At 42.0% G+C, this 15,348-nt stretch overlaps 1 protein-coding gene and 2 pseudogenes across 5 annotated transcripts; 2 read left to right on the top strand and 1 right to left on the bottom strand.

The window, feature by feature from the left end:
• The first annotated feature begins 73 nt into the window (after positions 1 to 73).
• wasb (WASP actin nucleation promoting factor b) lies at positions 74 to 12,356 on the top strand. Of its 5 annotated transcripts, none has more exons than XM_088332802.1 (10): positions 74 to 227; positions 1,129 to 1,269; positions 2,873 to 2,962; positions 3,043 to 3,139; positions 4,386 to 4,421; positions 4,501 to 4,675; positions 8,318 to 8,496; positions 10,041 to 10,543; positions 11,586 to 11,697; positions 11,760 to 12,356. In XM_088332802.1, the coding sequence occupies exons 1-10, from the start codon at positions 126 to 128 to the stop codon at positions 11,816 to 11,818; spliced, it is 1,494 nt and encodes a 497-aa protein (XP_088188928.1). In that variant the 5' UTR covers positions 74 to 125; the 3' UTR covers positions 11,819 to 12,356. The 5 variants fall into 5 exon arrangements, with proteins under 5 accessions (XP_088188928.1, XP_088188927.1, XP_088188925.1 ...); XM_088332801.1 differs by having other exon boundaries at positions 4,492 to 4,675; XM_088332799.1 differs by having other exon boundaries at positions 11,586 to 12,356.
• Positions 12,357 to 12,699: 343 nt separating this feature from the next.
• LOC148370310 (U2 spliceosomal RNA) lies at positions 12,700 to 12,826 on the bottom strand (annotated as a pseudogene).
• A 2,095-nt stretch (positions 12,827 to 14,921) lies between these two features.
• On the top strand, positions 14,922 to 15,081 carry LOC148370309 (U2 spliceosomal RNA; annotated as a pseudogene).
• Positions 15,082 to 15,348: the final 267 nt, after the last annotated feature.

Raw genomic sequence — 15,348 nt, 5'->3', positions numbered from 1 at the left:
CTCATTTGCACGTTTCCTGCTTTGAGTCCAAATGAGAAAGACATGAGTCAACTTCCCCCTTTGCGCAGTCAGAAGAGGCTGCAGCAGACATAGCCTGGCCAGCCTGTGTCAGTTCCAGCGGCACCATGAGCCGAAAGACCAGAACCAAGACAGAAAATGCCTGCGGCTCCCTGCTAAGCCTCCAAGAAAACCAATCCTTGGATGGTCTGCTGGGCAGGAGGTGTGCTGTAAGTTTTTGTGCATGTATGTTTGTCTGTTGTTGTTGAGCACTTGTAATTCTTCTAGAAGTACTGACTTTGTTTTAGAAAATCTACTTTGGAATCCTAAAGTGGGCTTTTAAAATCTTTGAAACCCTATCCGAGGGGCACTCACACTTTTTAGCATCCAATCTACTTACAAAGTGATCTATTCACCCGTGGCTTTTAAAAATGATCCCAATTAATGTACCTAAATACTCACAATAAAGAGTTTATTCTAACGGTTCTAAGAATTTCCCATACTGCAATTTCAGCCAGAAAATGGCCGAATATTGAGATTACATACGCCACCTTTCATGAATGAGGTTTTGTTACCACTAGGCGGTGATAAATTATACACATTGTCCCTTCAACTTGAAACTCATAGCACTGTTTTCAAGCTTGAAGGCACGAAAGTCCTGATCTGAAAGTCTAACTCCACTTTGAACTTTACTCATTGACCTTAGAAAACTTGATTGAAACTCCAACTTAGTTCCAAAAATGTAATGTTATGATAAATCCAAACAGAAAACTTAAAACCCTCCCCTGCCCAAAAACCTAAACCCTAGCCAAAAACTCGATCTGTAAATGTAGTATATCCAAACCAAAACGTAAAACCATCTCTTGCCTCCAAGCTCTAATCATAGCCTAAAACCTTTATCCCTTATTTCCACGCCACTTGTAAAGTCACATGTTTCATCTCAAACAAGAAGTCAACAAAAAGGAGGAAATAGCGTCTTGTGCATTTTTCTTCCTCCACGGTCCAAGTTTGATGCTGCTGCATTTTGTTCGCTCTTGCAAGACTTATGAACATATCTGCAGAGAAAGGCAGAACTCAAAATGAAAACATAAGTGCAGAATTTTAAGAATGTTTGTTTATGCGTTTGGATAGTCCATGGCCACGGCGGTGGCGCAATTGTTCATGGCGCTGCCGGAGGACCCATCCACGTGGAACCTGCAACACACAGGCGTTGTCTGCCTCATCAAGGACAACCCCAAACGCTCTTACTTCTTACGCATGTACGACATTAAGGTAATACAAGTGCAATCCTTGAAATCGGCAAGGTAGCTGCCAACAATGTTTGGCTATGTTGTTATATTTACTTAAAGGATCTGTACGGAATGTGGAACTTTTTTACTTGCTGCCGCCATCTCCTCCATTCTGATACTGACCAGGCCCAACCCTGCTTTAGCTTCCTGAGATCGGGCGTTCTTAGGCTCGGATGGCCGTAAGCAGGTTGTCGTTAACAAAATTTTCCCATGAGAAATACTGTAAATGAAAACCAGGTAATTGGTTTCCGGCCTCCCGAAACTATCCAAGTTAACGCCACATAGCTATAAAACAGCTCTTCCTGATCACTAAAACACATTTGAATGGTAACGGGACATTAAAATACAATAGTAAGATAAATACGAATATAATAACTAAACTACTCGTGAGTTTATTATGAGCACAAACTGTGGAGGAAGTCGGCAGTTGCTAATGAAGATTTATGCATGGTGGTGGAGGAGTGAGGGAGCACAAGAAGCACAAAAAAAGCACAGAACATAAGTGCGCAGGGTCTGGTATGTATGGCAGGAAACAAACGTGCTAACTGATGCTGTGAGTGGTCTTGAGCAATCTGACCGTGAGAGGTAGTATCTTAAAATTCTCGAAACTTTGATGTTCTCTCGTATGTCGGAAAAGATTTTTGCTCTAAAGACATCTCGCATCCCGAATTTCTCGAAACTATAGGAGCTCGTATGTAGAAGACCCACATATTGTAATATAAACAAAAAATGAATACAATTTCCCTTCAACTTGATATTTTCAACATTTATTCTTTTACAAATGTAAACTTTTCTTTGATTACTTCTCAAAAGAGCTATTTTTTGAGAGGGCGGAGAGGCAAATGCTCTTGTACCATATCGACTATCTGCACACCTCTCAATCACCTGTTCCTAAGGAAAAGCATGGAAGTACCAGTATTTTTTTCCTAATTTTAGTAACTATTGTTCTTATTGTCTTATTTATTTTTTTACTTGGCCTTGTGAAATAACAATACGAACTGCATGGAAGATGGCAAATCATTTTGGTCATTTTCAGGATTATTTTTGAGAACAATAAGACAATAACATATTCCAAAGAGCGCGGCACGACGGCTGAGTGTGCATCCACGGCAGAGTTATAAGGTCATGGGATGTAATCCAGTTACCAACCAGCCTTCCTGTGCGGAGTTTGCCTGTTCTCTCCGTGCTTGCGTGGGTTTCCTCAGGGCACTCCAGTTTCCTCCCACATCCCAAAAACGTTCATGTCAGGTTAATTGGACCAGTCCAAATTGTCCCTAGGTGTTAATGAGCAAGTGAGTTGTCTGTCTCTGTGCCCTGAGACTGGCTGGCAACCAGAAGATAGCTGAGATGGGTTCCAGCACCCCGCAACCCTACTAAGGATAAGCGGTGCAGATGCTTAGTAAGCTGAAAAGTCATTTGAATGTAAATGTACTTTAATTATACAGAACTTTACGACAGTCGGTATACCAAAGTGCTTTACAGTCGATAATAAATAAAGAGAAGCAAAAAGTAAAAGCCAAGTAAAAATTAAAAACCATAATGTACAATTAAGACACTGGCGCTTACTTGTGCCCTCCCCTCACCAGGCCGGAAAACAGCTCTGGGAACAAGAACTCTACAACCAAATAGTTTACTCGGCAAGCCCTCAGTTGTACTTCCACACATTTGCTGCTGATGTAAGTGTGCTTGTCTCTGCAGATTGTGGCATCAAAAACAATGACAGGTCGGATTAAAGTTTGTAATCTGGCGTCAGCAGGACTGCCAAGTGGGGCTGAATTTTGCACAGCAGCAGGAAGCAGAATCCTTCAGAAATGCGGTGGTGGAGAAAATCAACCAAAGAAACAACCGGCAAGGTACCACAATAACCAATTAAAAGTGATGCTTTTTATTTTTAATTGTATGTTGTTGAACGGTTTTCTTCTTCCGCATGTTTGTTAGATTGCAGTAGCAAGGAGATAGGTATCCAAGATAAAGTCTAAAAAAAGGATGAGAGGTTGCTTCAAAGGTTTTATTTAAGGAATATTCTGGGAACAAATGAGCTACAGGCAATCTCTGTAGGAATTTCACAAATGCGAGGGCAGAGGTGGTTTACGATCACTCAATTAAGGGTAGGATATAGGAGGATTATGAGTCTATTAAAGTTAAACACTGTAAGTGGTTGAATAGGGCACTGTTCAACTGTTAATAACCTCTTCATACGTGGGAAAACCTTGCTCAAAACCAATCGAGGCAAAATCAATTGTATTTTGTTAACAGAAACAAAAGTCTGACTTCAATTAATGTAATCATTCGTTATGCAATGGCGTTATTTATATTGGCGTTATTTTAGTACGCCGTATTCCTAACAGTGCCTGTCTATAATTGTGTATTTCACTTAAATAATTGATGTGATAGAACTAACATTGGCACTTAAGGCCCCTTCTGACCATGAAATAAAAACAACTACGGTTAAAAACATCTCATCTCATCTCATCAGCTACACCGCTTATCCTCAGTAGGGTCGCGGGGTGCTGGAGCCCATCCCAGCAATCATCGGGCAGTGGGCAGGGGACACCCTGAACTGGTTGCCAGCCAATCGCAGGGCACACGGGGGCAGACAACTCACTCGCTCATTCACACCTAGGGACAATTTGGACCGGCCAATTCACCTGAAATGCATGTTTTTGGAATGTGGGAGGAAACCGGAGTGTCCGGAGGAAACCCCCGCAAGCACGGGGAGAACATACAAACTCCGCATAGGAAGTCTGGAGCTGGATTTGAACCCATGCAGGAGGTTCCCAAGACATGAACTGTGCCGCACATGCGCTAACCACTGCGCCGCCGTGCTGCCCTGGTTAAAAACATAATTATGGCTAATTAAATTAAGTTATGATTAAAGAAATTATACAGGTATGACTAAAATAAGAACAACAACATAATTCAATATTGAAACAATTCTCAATACAAAAATTACATTGTATACTTGACCTTAAAATAATTTTCATTCTTGTAGAGTTTGTGAGAGCAACTGAACTATATTTCAGTTAACATAAGAACAGAGTTTGATTTTGTCTTATCAAAGTGATGTGTTACATTTACCTAATGTCTGTTTTTGTGTAGCGAGAAGCTCCCTTCCTCCTGTGCCACAAGAGAAAAGTATGGAACTACCTCTTTGTCGATCAGTGGTGACGTACAGCCGTGAAATTTTCTGTGTTTACCCGCAAAGCGCTCCCAGGTGGCCACGGTTCCGTCCACAAACCTGCAGCGCATGCCCCTGCCCCAGAGGTCTCGACACGTTACCGGGTCGTGCCCTCCCCGTCCTCGCTACGCACTGGCAAGGCCAAAAAGGACAAGAAAAGCAAGAAGAAGGCCCTCTCTAAAGCAGACATTGGCTCACCCAGTGGATTTAAGTGAGTCCACTTACCTTAATATAAGCAGAGAAAATATGTATATTTTTCATTGAGTAGCAAAACAAATCTTCAAATCAAATCTTATATCTTATCAAATATTTTCACAAAAGAGTCTTCCAATAACCTGATATTAAGATAATAGAGACCCCTTCATCAAGCATATCTTAGCTCTTTTCTTAAACTGAGCTGTGAATGGTAGCTACCTGAATCCTGTAGAACTAGCATGTCATCTCCAAAAGAAACTACCCTTTTCGATGGTCGAGACAGGTAGCTTTTTCTATGTAGATCATATTGCACAAATATTATTACTGTAATCCCTCGTTTATTCTGGTTAGTGAGGACCTCGATTCACAAAAATCAGCAAAGTACAAGTAACATGTGCGCTGCCGACCCCCGTTCACAGCAATAGTCCACCAGGGTTATTGAATCATGGCCACATGAGTGTAGTTCATTTTAGGCGTAGAAAAAATGACACAACTTTGTTACCTTGGGGCCAGTACTAACCAATAGTTAACCTAGGATAATGTATCAGAGCCACAACCGTGTATTTTATTTTAGGCAAGCCAGACCCGCATGCCTCTTGACAATGGCCCATGCTTAGAGTAATATGGGATTGGGATAATCGATTGTGGCCACATTTTATATCGGTCGAATCACAGTAATGGCAAAATAAAATTTGCTAGACATGAAAAAAGGGCCTTCTGCAAGTCCCCGCTTGCTGCAATATGTGTTACGGGATAAAGCAGGGGTGGGCAATTAATTTTTATCAGGGGCCGCATGAGAAACCTGAATTGTGTCAGAGGGCCACACACTTTCTTTCATTGTAAAATGCTCAAATTAAATATTTTGAATAGCTGATGCTGATAATCAGAAGAATATAGCACTCTGTAAATATTTATATTAGGCTATGTGAAATTGTCGTGTATTGGTTAAATAAGAAAAACAATCATTGAACCAGTGCAATTTATTTTTAACTTGTTAATTTCCACAAACAATAACTTTTAATGTTCTTCACCTCATGTCACCTCTTCAGTGAGAATAATCCAGTCTGTTCTGGGCTTGAACAAGAGCATTGAAATCCGGCGGAATGTCTGAAGTGGCTATGTGAAGGACAGCTGAGAGGTGGTCATCAGTCATGGAGGATCTATGTGTGGATTTATTAAACTTCATAACTGAGAATGTCTGTTCACAACGATAGGTAGATCCAAAGAGGACTAGGATTCTCTGAGCATGCTTCCTCAGGTGTGGAAAGTTCTCCTCTTTGAGGGAGGAGTAAAAATCCAGCAGTGAGACTGACTTGAAGTGATCTGCCAGAAGTGTGTCAGACTGCAGATCTATGAGTTCCATCTGAACTTCACTTGGCGCATCATCCACACTGCATTTGAAGGGAGAAGAGACCATGTGCATTTCACTCTCAAGAGTTTTGAAATCTTGAAATCGCCTTGAAAACTCTGCATGCAATGTTTCTAACATGGTTGAGTACTTTTGGAGGTGATCGCCTGATCTTTTGGCTTCCTTAAGTGTTGGCAAGAAGGTCAGAATGTTGTCCTTCACTTGGCTTGAGAGAAGCTGCAGTTTTCTCATAAAAGCCTTCACTGCACTGTACATCTCATGCACAAAAAGGCCCTTGCTCTGCAGTTTGACATTAAGTTCGTTCATTAGTGCAGTCACATCCACAGTGAATCCGAGGTCTGCCAACCAGTCTTCATCTGAAAGTTCTGAGACGTCATGACCTTTCTGAACACAGAACTCCTGAATCTGGTCTCTCAGGTCCCAGACACTTTTCAGAATTTTGCCAAGGCTGAGCCACCTAACAGTGCAGTAATAGCTTATGTCACCATGTTCAGCCTCATTTTCCTCCAACAAAGCAACAAACTGTCTGTGATTTAAAGCTCTCGCTCTGATGAAGTTAACTATTTTAGTGACAGAATCAACAACATGTTTCATTTTTAACACTGTCTTACACAACACTTCCTGATGTATGATACAATGCAAAAATGTCAATTTCTGATCAGGGTTCATTTCTGTCACTTTATCCTGCATTCTCTTTAAAAGTCCAATATTTTTCCCGACAAGATTTGGACAACCATCTGTTGTCACACCTGCAAGCTTGTCCCATTTCAGTCCTAACATGTCCATACATGCATTTACCTCTCTGAACAAGTCATTACCTGTGGTTGTCCCTTTTATTGACTGCATGGCTGCCAACTCCTCCGTGATTTGAAAGTCTGCGGTTATCCCACGTAAGAAGATGAGCAGCTGGGCGGTGTCACGTATATCGCAGCTCTCATCCAAAGCCAGAGAAAAAAAGTCAAAGTCGGCCGCTCTTTTCTTCAACTGAAGCTCTAAATTTCCCGCGATGTCCTCAATCCGCCTCGTTACAGTGCGTCGGGAGAGTGAAACGTTCTCAAACGCGCCCTTTTTTTCTGGGCATATCAGCTCAGCAGAGTCCAATAAACACTCCTTAATGAACTCTCCGTCGGAAAATGCCTTACTTTTTCTGGCGATTTTATGAGAAATTACATAACTTGTCCTGACGGCTGCATCTCTGGAAGTGTGAAGTTTAGTGAAAAAACCTTGTTGGGTTTGTAGTTTTGCTAGCAATGCATCAGACTTTCTTGCACGCTCTTCACCAGACAGGTTTCTGTATTCATCTTCATGCTTGGTCGTGTAGTGGCGACTCAAATTATATTCTTTAAACACAGCAACCTGTGTACCACAGACTAAGCACACTGCTTTACCTTTAATTTCTGTAAAGAAATATTTGGCAGTCCATGTCTTGTTGAAAACACGGCATTCGTTATCAACTTTTCTTTTCTTGGGGTGTGCCGACATCTTGAAGGGTACCCTGGCGAACAGTATCACCTTCACTCACTCAAGTGTATACGCGCGTGAAGGCGCTACGTCTATGACGTGTATATGTAGTCAAAATAAAATTTCAAAATAAAAGTTTATTTTTTTTTTTATGGTGTATAATTGGTCCTACGCGGGCCGGACAGGGACGTACAAAGGGCCGGATGTGGCCCGCGGGCCGTAATTTGCCCAGGTCTGGGATAAAGGATTGCAGCCACACAAGTGCATTTCATTTTAGGCAAAAATAAGGTCAAAAAGAGCTGCCAGGCCTGACCAAAATTTGCTCTGCTGGTCCTCGCCCTCAGCATTATTTGAGCAATCAGGAATAATGGATTGAACGTAAAACGGGAATATTTTTGAAGTACGAAGCACAAAGTAACAAGGGATGACAGTACAATCAAATTTGGACCAATGTGCAGTCATAAAACATGTTACGATGATTAACATTCCTTACAGGATGTCTTATTTCTACTATAACGCCGCATAGCAGTTAAGGGATGTCAGAGCATTGCGTGCCATTCATAAACTAAAATTAAGACTGAACTCAACATTCAGGGGAAACCAGAGCAACTTCTAAATAAAAAAAAGAAAAACATGAATCCAAATTGTCTCTAAATACATTTCTAAAAACCAAGATTTCTAAATGATTACTGAGGAAACTAAATACTGAGAACAAATCGATTGATTCATAGATCCATCCATCCATCCATCCATCCAACCATCCAACATTTTCCCAAGTCAGGTCAGGTCAAGATGTGTAAAGAGTGATCCCTCGTTTCCTCCTCTCAGGCACGTGAGCCATGTTGGTTTTGACCCCAACAATTTGGACCCTGACCTGTGGAATGTCCTCTCCCAAGCGGGCATTGGCATGGATGAGATGCGGGACGAGCAGATGTCGCAGATGGTCTACAACATCATCGAGAGCTCCGGCGGGATGGAGGCCGTCAAACGGGAGGCCAAGAGAGGAGGTAATTCGTCAAACTTGCTCATTATTATCGATAACCATTTTGTATTCTTCTTTCTTATTGCTCTCTTTAAATGTTCAGTGGAATTAGCCCAGTTATTGAAGGGCGCAGTTATCTTTGAATTTATGTGGAACATACTTTTCTTTCCGTCACTTGAATCCCTGAAAGACTCTTTGTAGCATCACATATCCAGCTGGATCAACTTTTATTTGCACTTTTTGCCAATCTAAAATGCTAATTCCTTAAAAAAACGCAGACAGGATAGTATTAGCCTCCAATCACTCCGTATGAGAAAATTTCAGCCCATTTTTGCGATCAAACCAGCGTAAACTGTCATCTCGTGTAAACAGATGTTCAAGCTTTTGTATGTACAGTACATCAGTGGTGGATTCATCTAATAGGCTTAAATCACTAAATAATTGTCCTATATATCATCGTTGTGAGCAAGGAGTTCACTAGTTCACTACGGCAGAAGACCTAGGATTGGATATTGTCGTGAAAGCGACAAACTTTACTGAAAAATTAACAATGTAGCAAAAAAAACTGGGTGTGGGAATGGCTGAGTTACTGACTCGTGAGGCTGACAGTTATACCAAGAAACAACCTCAAAAAAATTTAACAGCACCAAGTACAAAAAGAAGCAAAAAAAAATTGCAGGTAACATCTGACTCGCAACCAGTCACAAATCCATGACAATGGTGCCATCTGCTGCTGACACGGTATCTAGTTACTAGTGCTAGATTGCTGTGTTGGCCAGCTGTCGTACGTGTTGCCGGGCTGCTATGCGCTGCAGTGTCGGGCATTGAATAAGAAAAATCTGCCTCTGATGTAAAAAATAGAATCTACTGGAAAAAAACTTGCATCTGAAGGTTAATTAGAGGTTAAGGTTAATTGAGCTTGTTCTAAATTGGATTCTACCTGTGCATTATTAGCTGACCAGCACCTGGACGTGAAGCATGTCTTCACATGCATCGACCGGCTGGCAGAGATGGGAAGCTGCGTCGTCGCTGTCTTTGAGAATTTTACATATTATGTATGTTTATAGTTGAGATCGACTTGTTTTGTGTTTTGTTACCCAATTCAACATCTATTGCAGCCCAGCCATCCTTGAATGGGGCTCCCCTCTTGTGTGGCCCGTTCTCAAGGTTTCCTAATTTACTCATACTGAGGTTTTTATGTTGCCCGTATGCTGGTTTCAGACCAGGGAATGGTGCAGTCCTTCGACTTATTTTGTGATTATGGGCTATACTAATAAATGTGACTCGATTGAGTAGAAAAGTTTCACAAAGGTAGGAAAAATCCGCAGATCACCTAAAAACTAATCATAAATTGAGGATACAACCAGACCCGCAAACAGACCAGTACATGTGGCTATGCAGAGCCTAGATAATGGACAAACATTAAAAACAGAGCGGCTATATTGACAAAATAAGAGGAAAGACTAAACGACAAAATCTAACACTTTTTTTCAAACTAAATCCACTCATAAGCTAACTGACTAGATGGGAACTAAATTGCCTTGAAATGTTTTCAATTTCGTGTTGTAGCCACAGAGCTCTCAGTACCACACCCGGGCAGGAAGGGTCCTCTACCTCCTGTTCCTGACTTGGCCCTAACGCCACCACCCCCGAGGGGGCGCTTGGGCCCCCTGCCTCCAGTCCCGGCGCAGATTCAGCGGTCGCCTCGGGGGCCTGTCCCTCCGCCACCACCTCGCCCGGCTCAAGGCCCTCCGCCACCAACCTCCAGGTCACCTCACGCAGGCTACACTCAGGGGGTCCTACCATCGGTGCCACCCACACAACACCCGCACACCTCTGCTTTACCACCCCTGGCTGCCCCGCCTCTGCCCACCAGGGGGGGTTGCAGGGATGCGCCGATGCCTCCTCCGCCTCCGCCATTGCTGCCCCTTCTTCAGTCTTCAGAACCTGATGGCCCTCCCCCTCTGTCTCTGTCGTTGGGAAGCTCGCCTCCCATTGCCTCAAGCGGGAAAGGAGGAGACAACAGAGGCGCTCTGCTGGATCAAATACGACTGGGAAAGAAGCTGCGAAATGTAAAGATCCTTTTTTATTTATCACTTAATCACATATCGATGATGATTCCATCAAAGTAGACCACGAAACCTCCGCTTCAAAAGAACGACCCTAGCCCTAATTTGAAGCTGTACATCAAAGTCTATTCAGTTTCCTGAATACCATAATCCTTGTTTTGAAACCAAATTATACTTAATTTACTGAATCATAATAACATACGGCCCGCAGGCAGGGTCTGGCCCATTGGATAAGTTCATCTGACCTGCCATAATTTTCTAAAAAAAGTCAAAAAAATTAGTGAGTGTTCAGGTCAATTCAAAGGGTATGTTTTAAAAAAAAATGCAAACCGCATGCTCTCTCCAAATGCTAGTCTAGTTTGTGTATCGCGGTGAGGTGGTTTAGGTGTAAAACTGCATGCAATCAAGTGTTAAAATAACCCATTTTACACATTCAATATCAAACATGAAAATCTTTTTTTGTCACTGATTTTGAATTAATGTTTGTATCCCAACATATTCACATTTTAAAGGGGTAAATTTTGTCACACACTCAATTTTTGTGTGTCTTCAGAATAATGAAAATGTGTTTGTTTAAACCTCCGGGTTTGGTTGTCATTTAAATTTGAAAAAGAGGTTGATTGTAGACTAAGAAATACCAGATTATTAGGTGCACCTTCAAAAAATAATAATATAATAATCATATTCATATATTCAATAGGGCGTGCTGTACTATAAGGCGCATCAAATTAAAACTACTGTAAGAGCTAGGAGTTGCATAAAAAAACATAACAAAAAAATAAAAACGTTTCATAGAACATAGACTGTCATCATGAGATTTGGTTTAACCACTGAAACGATTTTTAATGCAACTCCTGTGTTTGTGACTTTAATAATTAATAAATTGAGTTACATTCATTAGTGACATCAGGCCATTTGAGGAAGTCCACTACGCTGATGTTGCCCTCTGTGAAAATGAGTTTAACAAACCTACTCTCTTTGAAACCCTATGCCTGATTTTAACCCCATCTTGAACAACCGTAGTCACTCATTCTTTTGGCTGCAGGTAAGCGAGTGCCTGGACCCGAGCTCATGCCAGCCAGCTGAGTCAGGCGAGGGCATTGTGGGTGCGCTCATGATGGTCATGCAGAAACGTAGCAAAGTTATCCACTCGTCAGGTAGACGCGTCACAGGCCCGATGGGATACGAAAAACGCCCAAAAACTATCGTTCTCTTGCAGACGAAAGCGAAGACGAAGGCGGAGACAATGAAGACGATGACGATGAATGGGACGACTGACGTCTGGCCTTGCATGTTATGGCATGTGTTGCCTGAGGGTAGCACTGTCTTTGTTTTACTTTTGTATTTCAGTTATCAAGGATTGCGTTTCTTGCCCTAATAATACCACGCCATTGATGGAACTACTACTCCACTACCTGGGTCATCCCATCTGCCACCTCACTTTCTGGTTCTGTCCATCATCACCACGTGTTGCAATTAGCTGTTGCTGATTAGTATAAATTCACCCTGTTTTTGCCGCTGACTCTTTTCCATCTTATACATGCAGATAGTGATGGCAAAAAGATGCAGCATATAGCAGTAAAGCCCTGCAGGGAAATGCTTCACACACACATAGGGGTTTCAAGGTGATTCACTATCTCGACTCTGCCATCATGTGGACAGAACAATGCAATACATTAGTGGGGTGTAAATTATTCTCTGAATTCAAAGAATGTTTTTATAGGAATTGTTCTCCTTGGTGTATATTTGAGCTTATGCAAAAAGTGAAAATGAGAAATAAGAAGGTAAAATAAAGTTATTATTCATCCTTATTCAACTCAATGTCAGATGCTTTTTTTCTCAAGTTTTTTTGGAGTCCGGCAAAGTTTAAGGGGAACCATAGTGTTTCTTTAAAGCTTTTATTTTAGACTACACTCTAACTTGTCAAATCGTTTTCTGAATCGCGGGGCTTCAAACGTCGATTACAATTTCAACACACGCAGCGACTTGCGTTTCATGAGGGGGTTTTTTTAAGGGTTATTGTTCTATCTTCGTTATTCATTATCCATTATCCGTTATCGGTCAGTTCATAATACGCTACAAAGCCAAGGAGCCGGGACTCTTACTCTCAGCCAAAAGGCCAAGCTAAGGTCCTAGCCCTAAAGCCTTGTTGCGATCATTGCGAATGCACCGTTCCCGGAGGTACTGCAATACCGGGCCGATGCATGGAGTGGACAGAGCAGGTTCTTATTCCATCTCCAGATTGCAAAAATCAAAGCATAAAGGCAAAGCTACAGAGCAAGCTATTCAGAACCACAATTCAGTTATCTTTATTTGCACAAGCTTCAGGGAATCAACCCGAGAAGCACATCACTACATACAGATCACTAAAATCCTTCGCATTGGTATTTTTGGTAGAAGGGCCGAATCCAGGGGCAAGTAGGACAAAGGCCTCTTTACATTCTACATGTAGGGTTTATTTTTGTTAAATACACCAGATTAGAAGGGGTATGCTACCCTTGTACGTTATTGGGAAGAGTAGTTAGTGACTTAGGGACTTGCTGCAATTGCAGCTTTTGGGGGTAAAAGGATGTTTGTTTGGCAAATTAACAAATTTTCTTCTCAGCTGTTTTATTCAGTTTTTTTTCTTTGGCATACTTCCATCAGTCACTTGACTTGGTCCTGAGTTCTTTGGTTCTGTTTATGTTCTGATATCCTATTTTTGATTGTTATTAAACACATCTATCCCTTTGTTACCTCTTTACCTTGTGTTTAGTCATTCATTTCTGTCTCCAGCGCACCCAGGCTTTTTTCTGGGTTAAGTTTTTTCTGTTACATGTTATTTCATACCCGGGTAAATCTAGGCTTACGAGCTTTAACAGTGGGGGTTCGTCCGGTAGACTTGTGTGTCCTGGAGCAAAAACAAGTATTCCTTGTATCTTATTTGTAAGTGTGATAAACGTATTAGTAGGGATTGGACTTTTGTTCTGCTGTGAGGAGTCCCCTGAGGATGGCTTTCGCTGTTTTGGATTTGGAGGATTTCTTTCGGGACGCCTCTGTAGCCTGCCTGCAGGTCTGCTGTAAGGCAGACTTGATAGCTATTGCGGAATATTATGATGTTTCCAATCATTCTACCATGGCTGAGGTCCGTCAGCCTTTGCTGTCTGCTTTGCTGGAGCTGGGGTTGTTGGTTTAGCTTGAGGCTCAGACAGGTCTGGGTCTGGAGGTTGGTGTAGTTCCTGCCCCACCTAGTAAAGCGAAACAGATGGAGAACCACGCCGCTGGCTGAAGCAGCCAGTGCCATGCTACATGGTTCGCCATCGCATTGCTGGTTCTGGATCCTTGTCTGACGCCAAATTGAAGTTGCTATGCTTACAAGCTGTAACAGTGCGGATTGACTTCACATTCATGTGTAAATTAGGAGGTCCTCGATTTACAAACACATTCCCATGCAGGTGATAAAACCCACATTTGTGCAATGCTAGCTACCGAGCTGACATCTAAACTCACATCTAAACAAATCGTCCATTCTGCCTGACTTCAGTCCACACAATCTACTATATTGTATAGTATTCCCATACACCGGTACCGATCTAAAAGTTTGGATGCTTTCCAGTTCTTTGTAGCTAGTACGCGTTACTGTGCTTCATTTTGCCAACAAACGTTTATAAAACGGCTTCATATCTACATTTTTGGGGAGTGTAATAGAACAGTAAAGCATGTGGCATTTGCATTTTGTATAGAAAGCACTTCTGTGCATGTTAAAAATATTTACTTCTGCATTTTTATTTTGACATTTTCTCTTTTCAAGTTTCGGCTCTCATTTAATCTGTTGATAAGTTGGCAGTTCATTTCGGCGTAATAAGCTTTAAGGTAGAGCACATAACAGTTTTCAATAAATGTGAAATTCGGAAGATTACTGTTTGAATCCCTGGTTAATCACAATGAAAGCAGCTCATTTACATTGTAAGAAAAGGCAACACTAAGACAATAACATAACTAGTTAGCACCAGCGTACTTATTATATTGAGTGTCTTTGACGTGACTCATACCTACTTAACAAAAAACGTTCCTAGTAAAAAATATTTGCTGCAAATCCTGGAATACTTTAGGGCTGCCAGCCTGCTATTGTTGTCCGTCCATTCGACTGCAGATAAACATCGTCGTCTTATGTCTCAAGGGATAAAATTCCGAATCGGGGTTAGAAGCTTGCCCACCGCACAGGAATTAATCACCGTGGTAAAAAGTGGTGGTTGTATTCTTCTGTTGTGGTAATCCTTATTTGTTTAAACTTGCCTATTCAACGGCCGTGCGCTCAAGTACTTCCTGCCCTCCATCTATTGTCTAGTGCAATAGTTGAGGCCGCTTTGATGCCAAGTCCTTAGCTTGGCCTTGATGCTAGGTCCTTAGCTTGGCCTTCTTGGCCTTGCTTGGCCTTTTGATGCTAGGTCCTTAGCTTGGCTTCTTTGATTTTTGCATTTTGGAGATGGAATATGAGCTTGCTCTGTCCACTCCACGCATCGGCCCGGTATTGCAGTACCTCCGGGAACGGTGCATTCGCAATGATCGCAGCAAGGCTTTAGGGCTAGGACCTTAGCTTGGCCTTTTGGCTGAGAGTAAGTGTCCCGGCTCCTAGGCTTTGTAGCGTATTATGAACTGACCGATAACGGATAATGGATAATGAATAACGAAGATAGATCAATAACCCTTAAAAACCCCAAAACCCCCCCTCCGTCATGCTTTCATTCTGCCAGAGAAGGCGACGTGACGTCCCGTGCAACAGGGTCAATACGAACTCAAGTGGGAGCTATGAAATAAAAAATGAATAA

The sequence above is a fragment of the Urocampus carinirostris genome, chromosome 3 (genome assembly GCF_059441175.1).
Source record: "Urocampus carinirostris isolate Australia breed hairy pipefish chromosome 3, RoL_Ucar_1.0, whole genome shotgun sequence".
NCBI lineage: Eukaryota > Metazoa > Chordata > Actinopteri > Syngnathiformes > Syngnathidae > Urocampus > Urocampus carinirostris.
Note: the sequence above shows the minus strand (reverse complement) of the source record. Positions and strands in the feature narration are given on the sequence as shown.

Bases quoted from the DNA above. Each gene is read 5' to 3' on its own strand.
- wasb (XM_088332798.1), top strand. From the start codon at position 126: ATGAGCCGAAAGACCAGAACCAAGACAGAAAATGCCTGCGGCTCCCTG. The intron at 3,140-4,385 runs GTACCACAATAA...GTTTTTGTGTAG, and splicing joins CCAAAGAAACAACCGGCAAG to CGAGAAGCTCCCTTCCTCCT. The intron at 8,497-10,040 runs GTAATTCGTCAA...TTCGTGTTGTAG, and splicing joins ACGGGAGGCCAAGAGAGGAG to CCACAGAGCTCTCAGTACCA.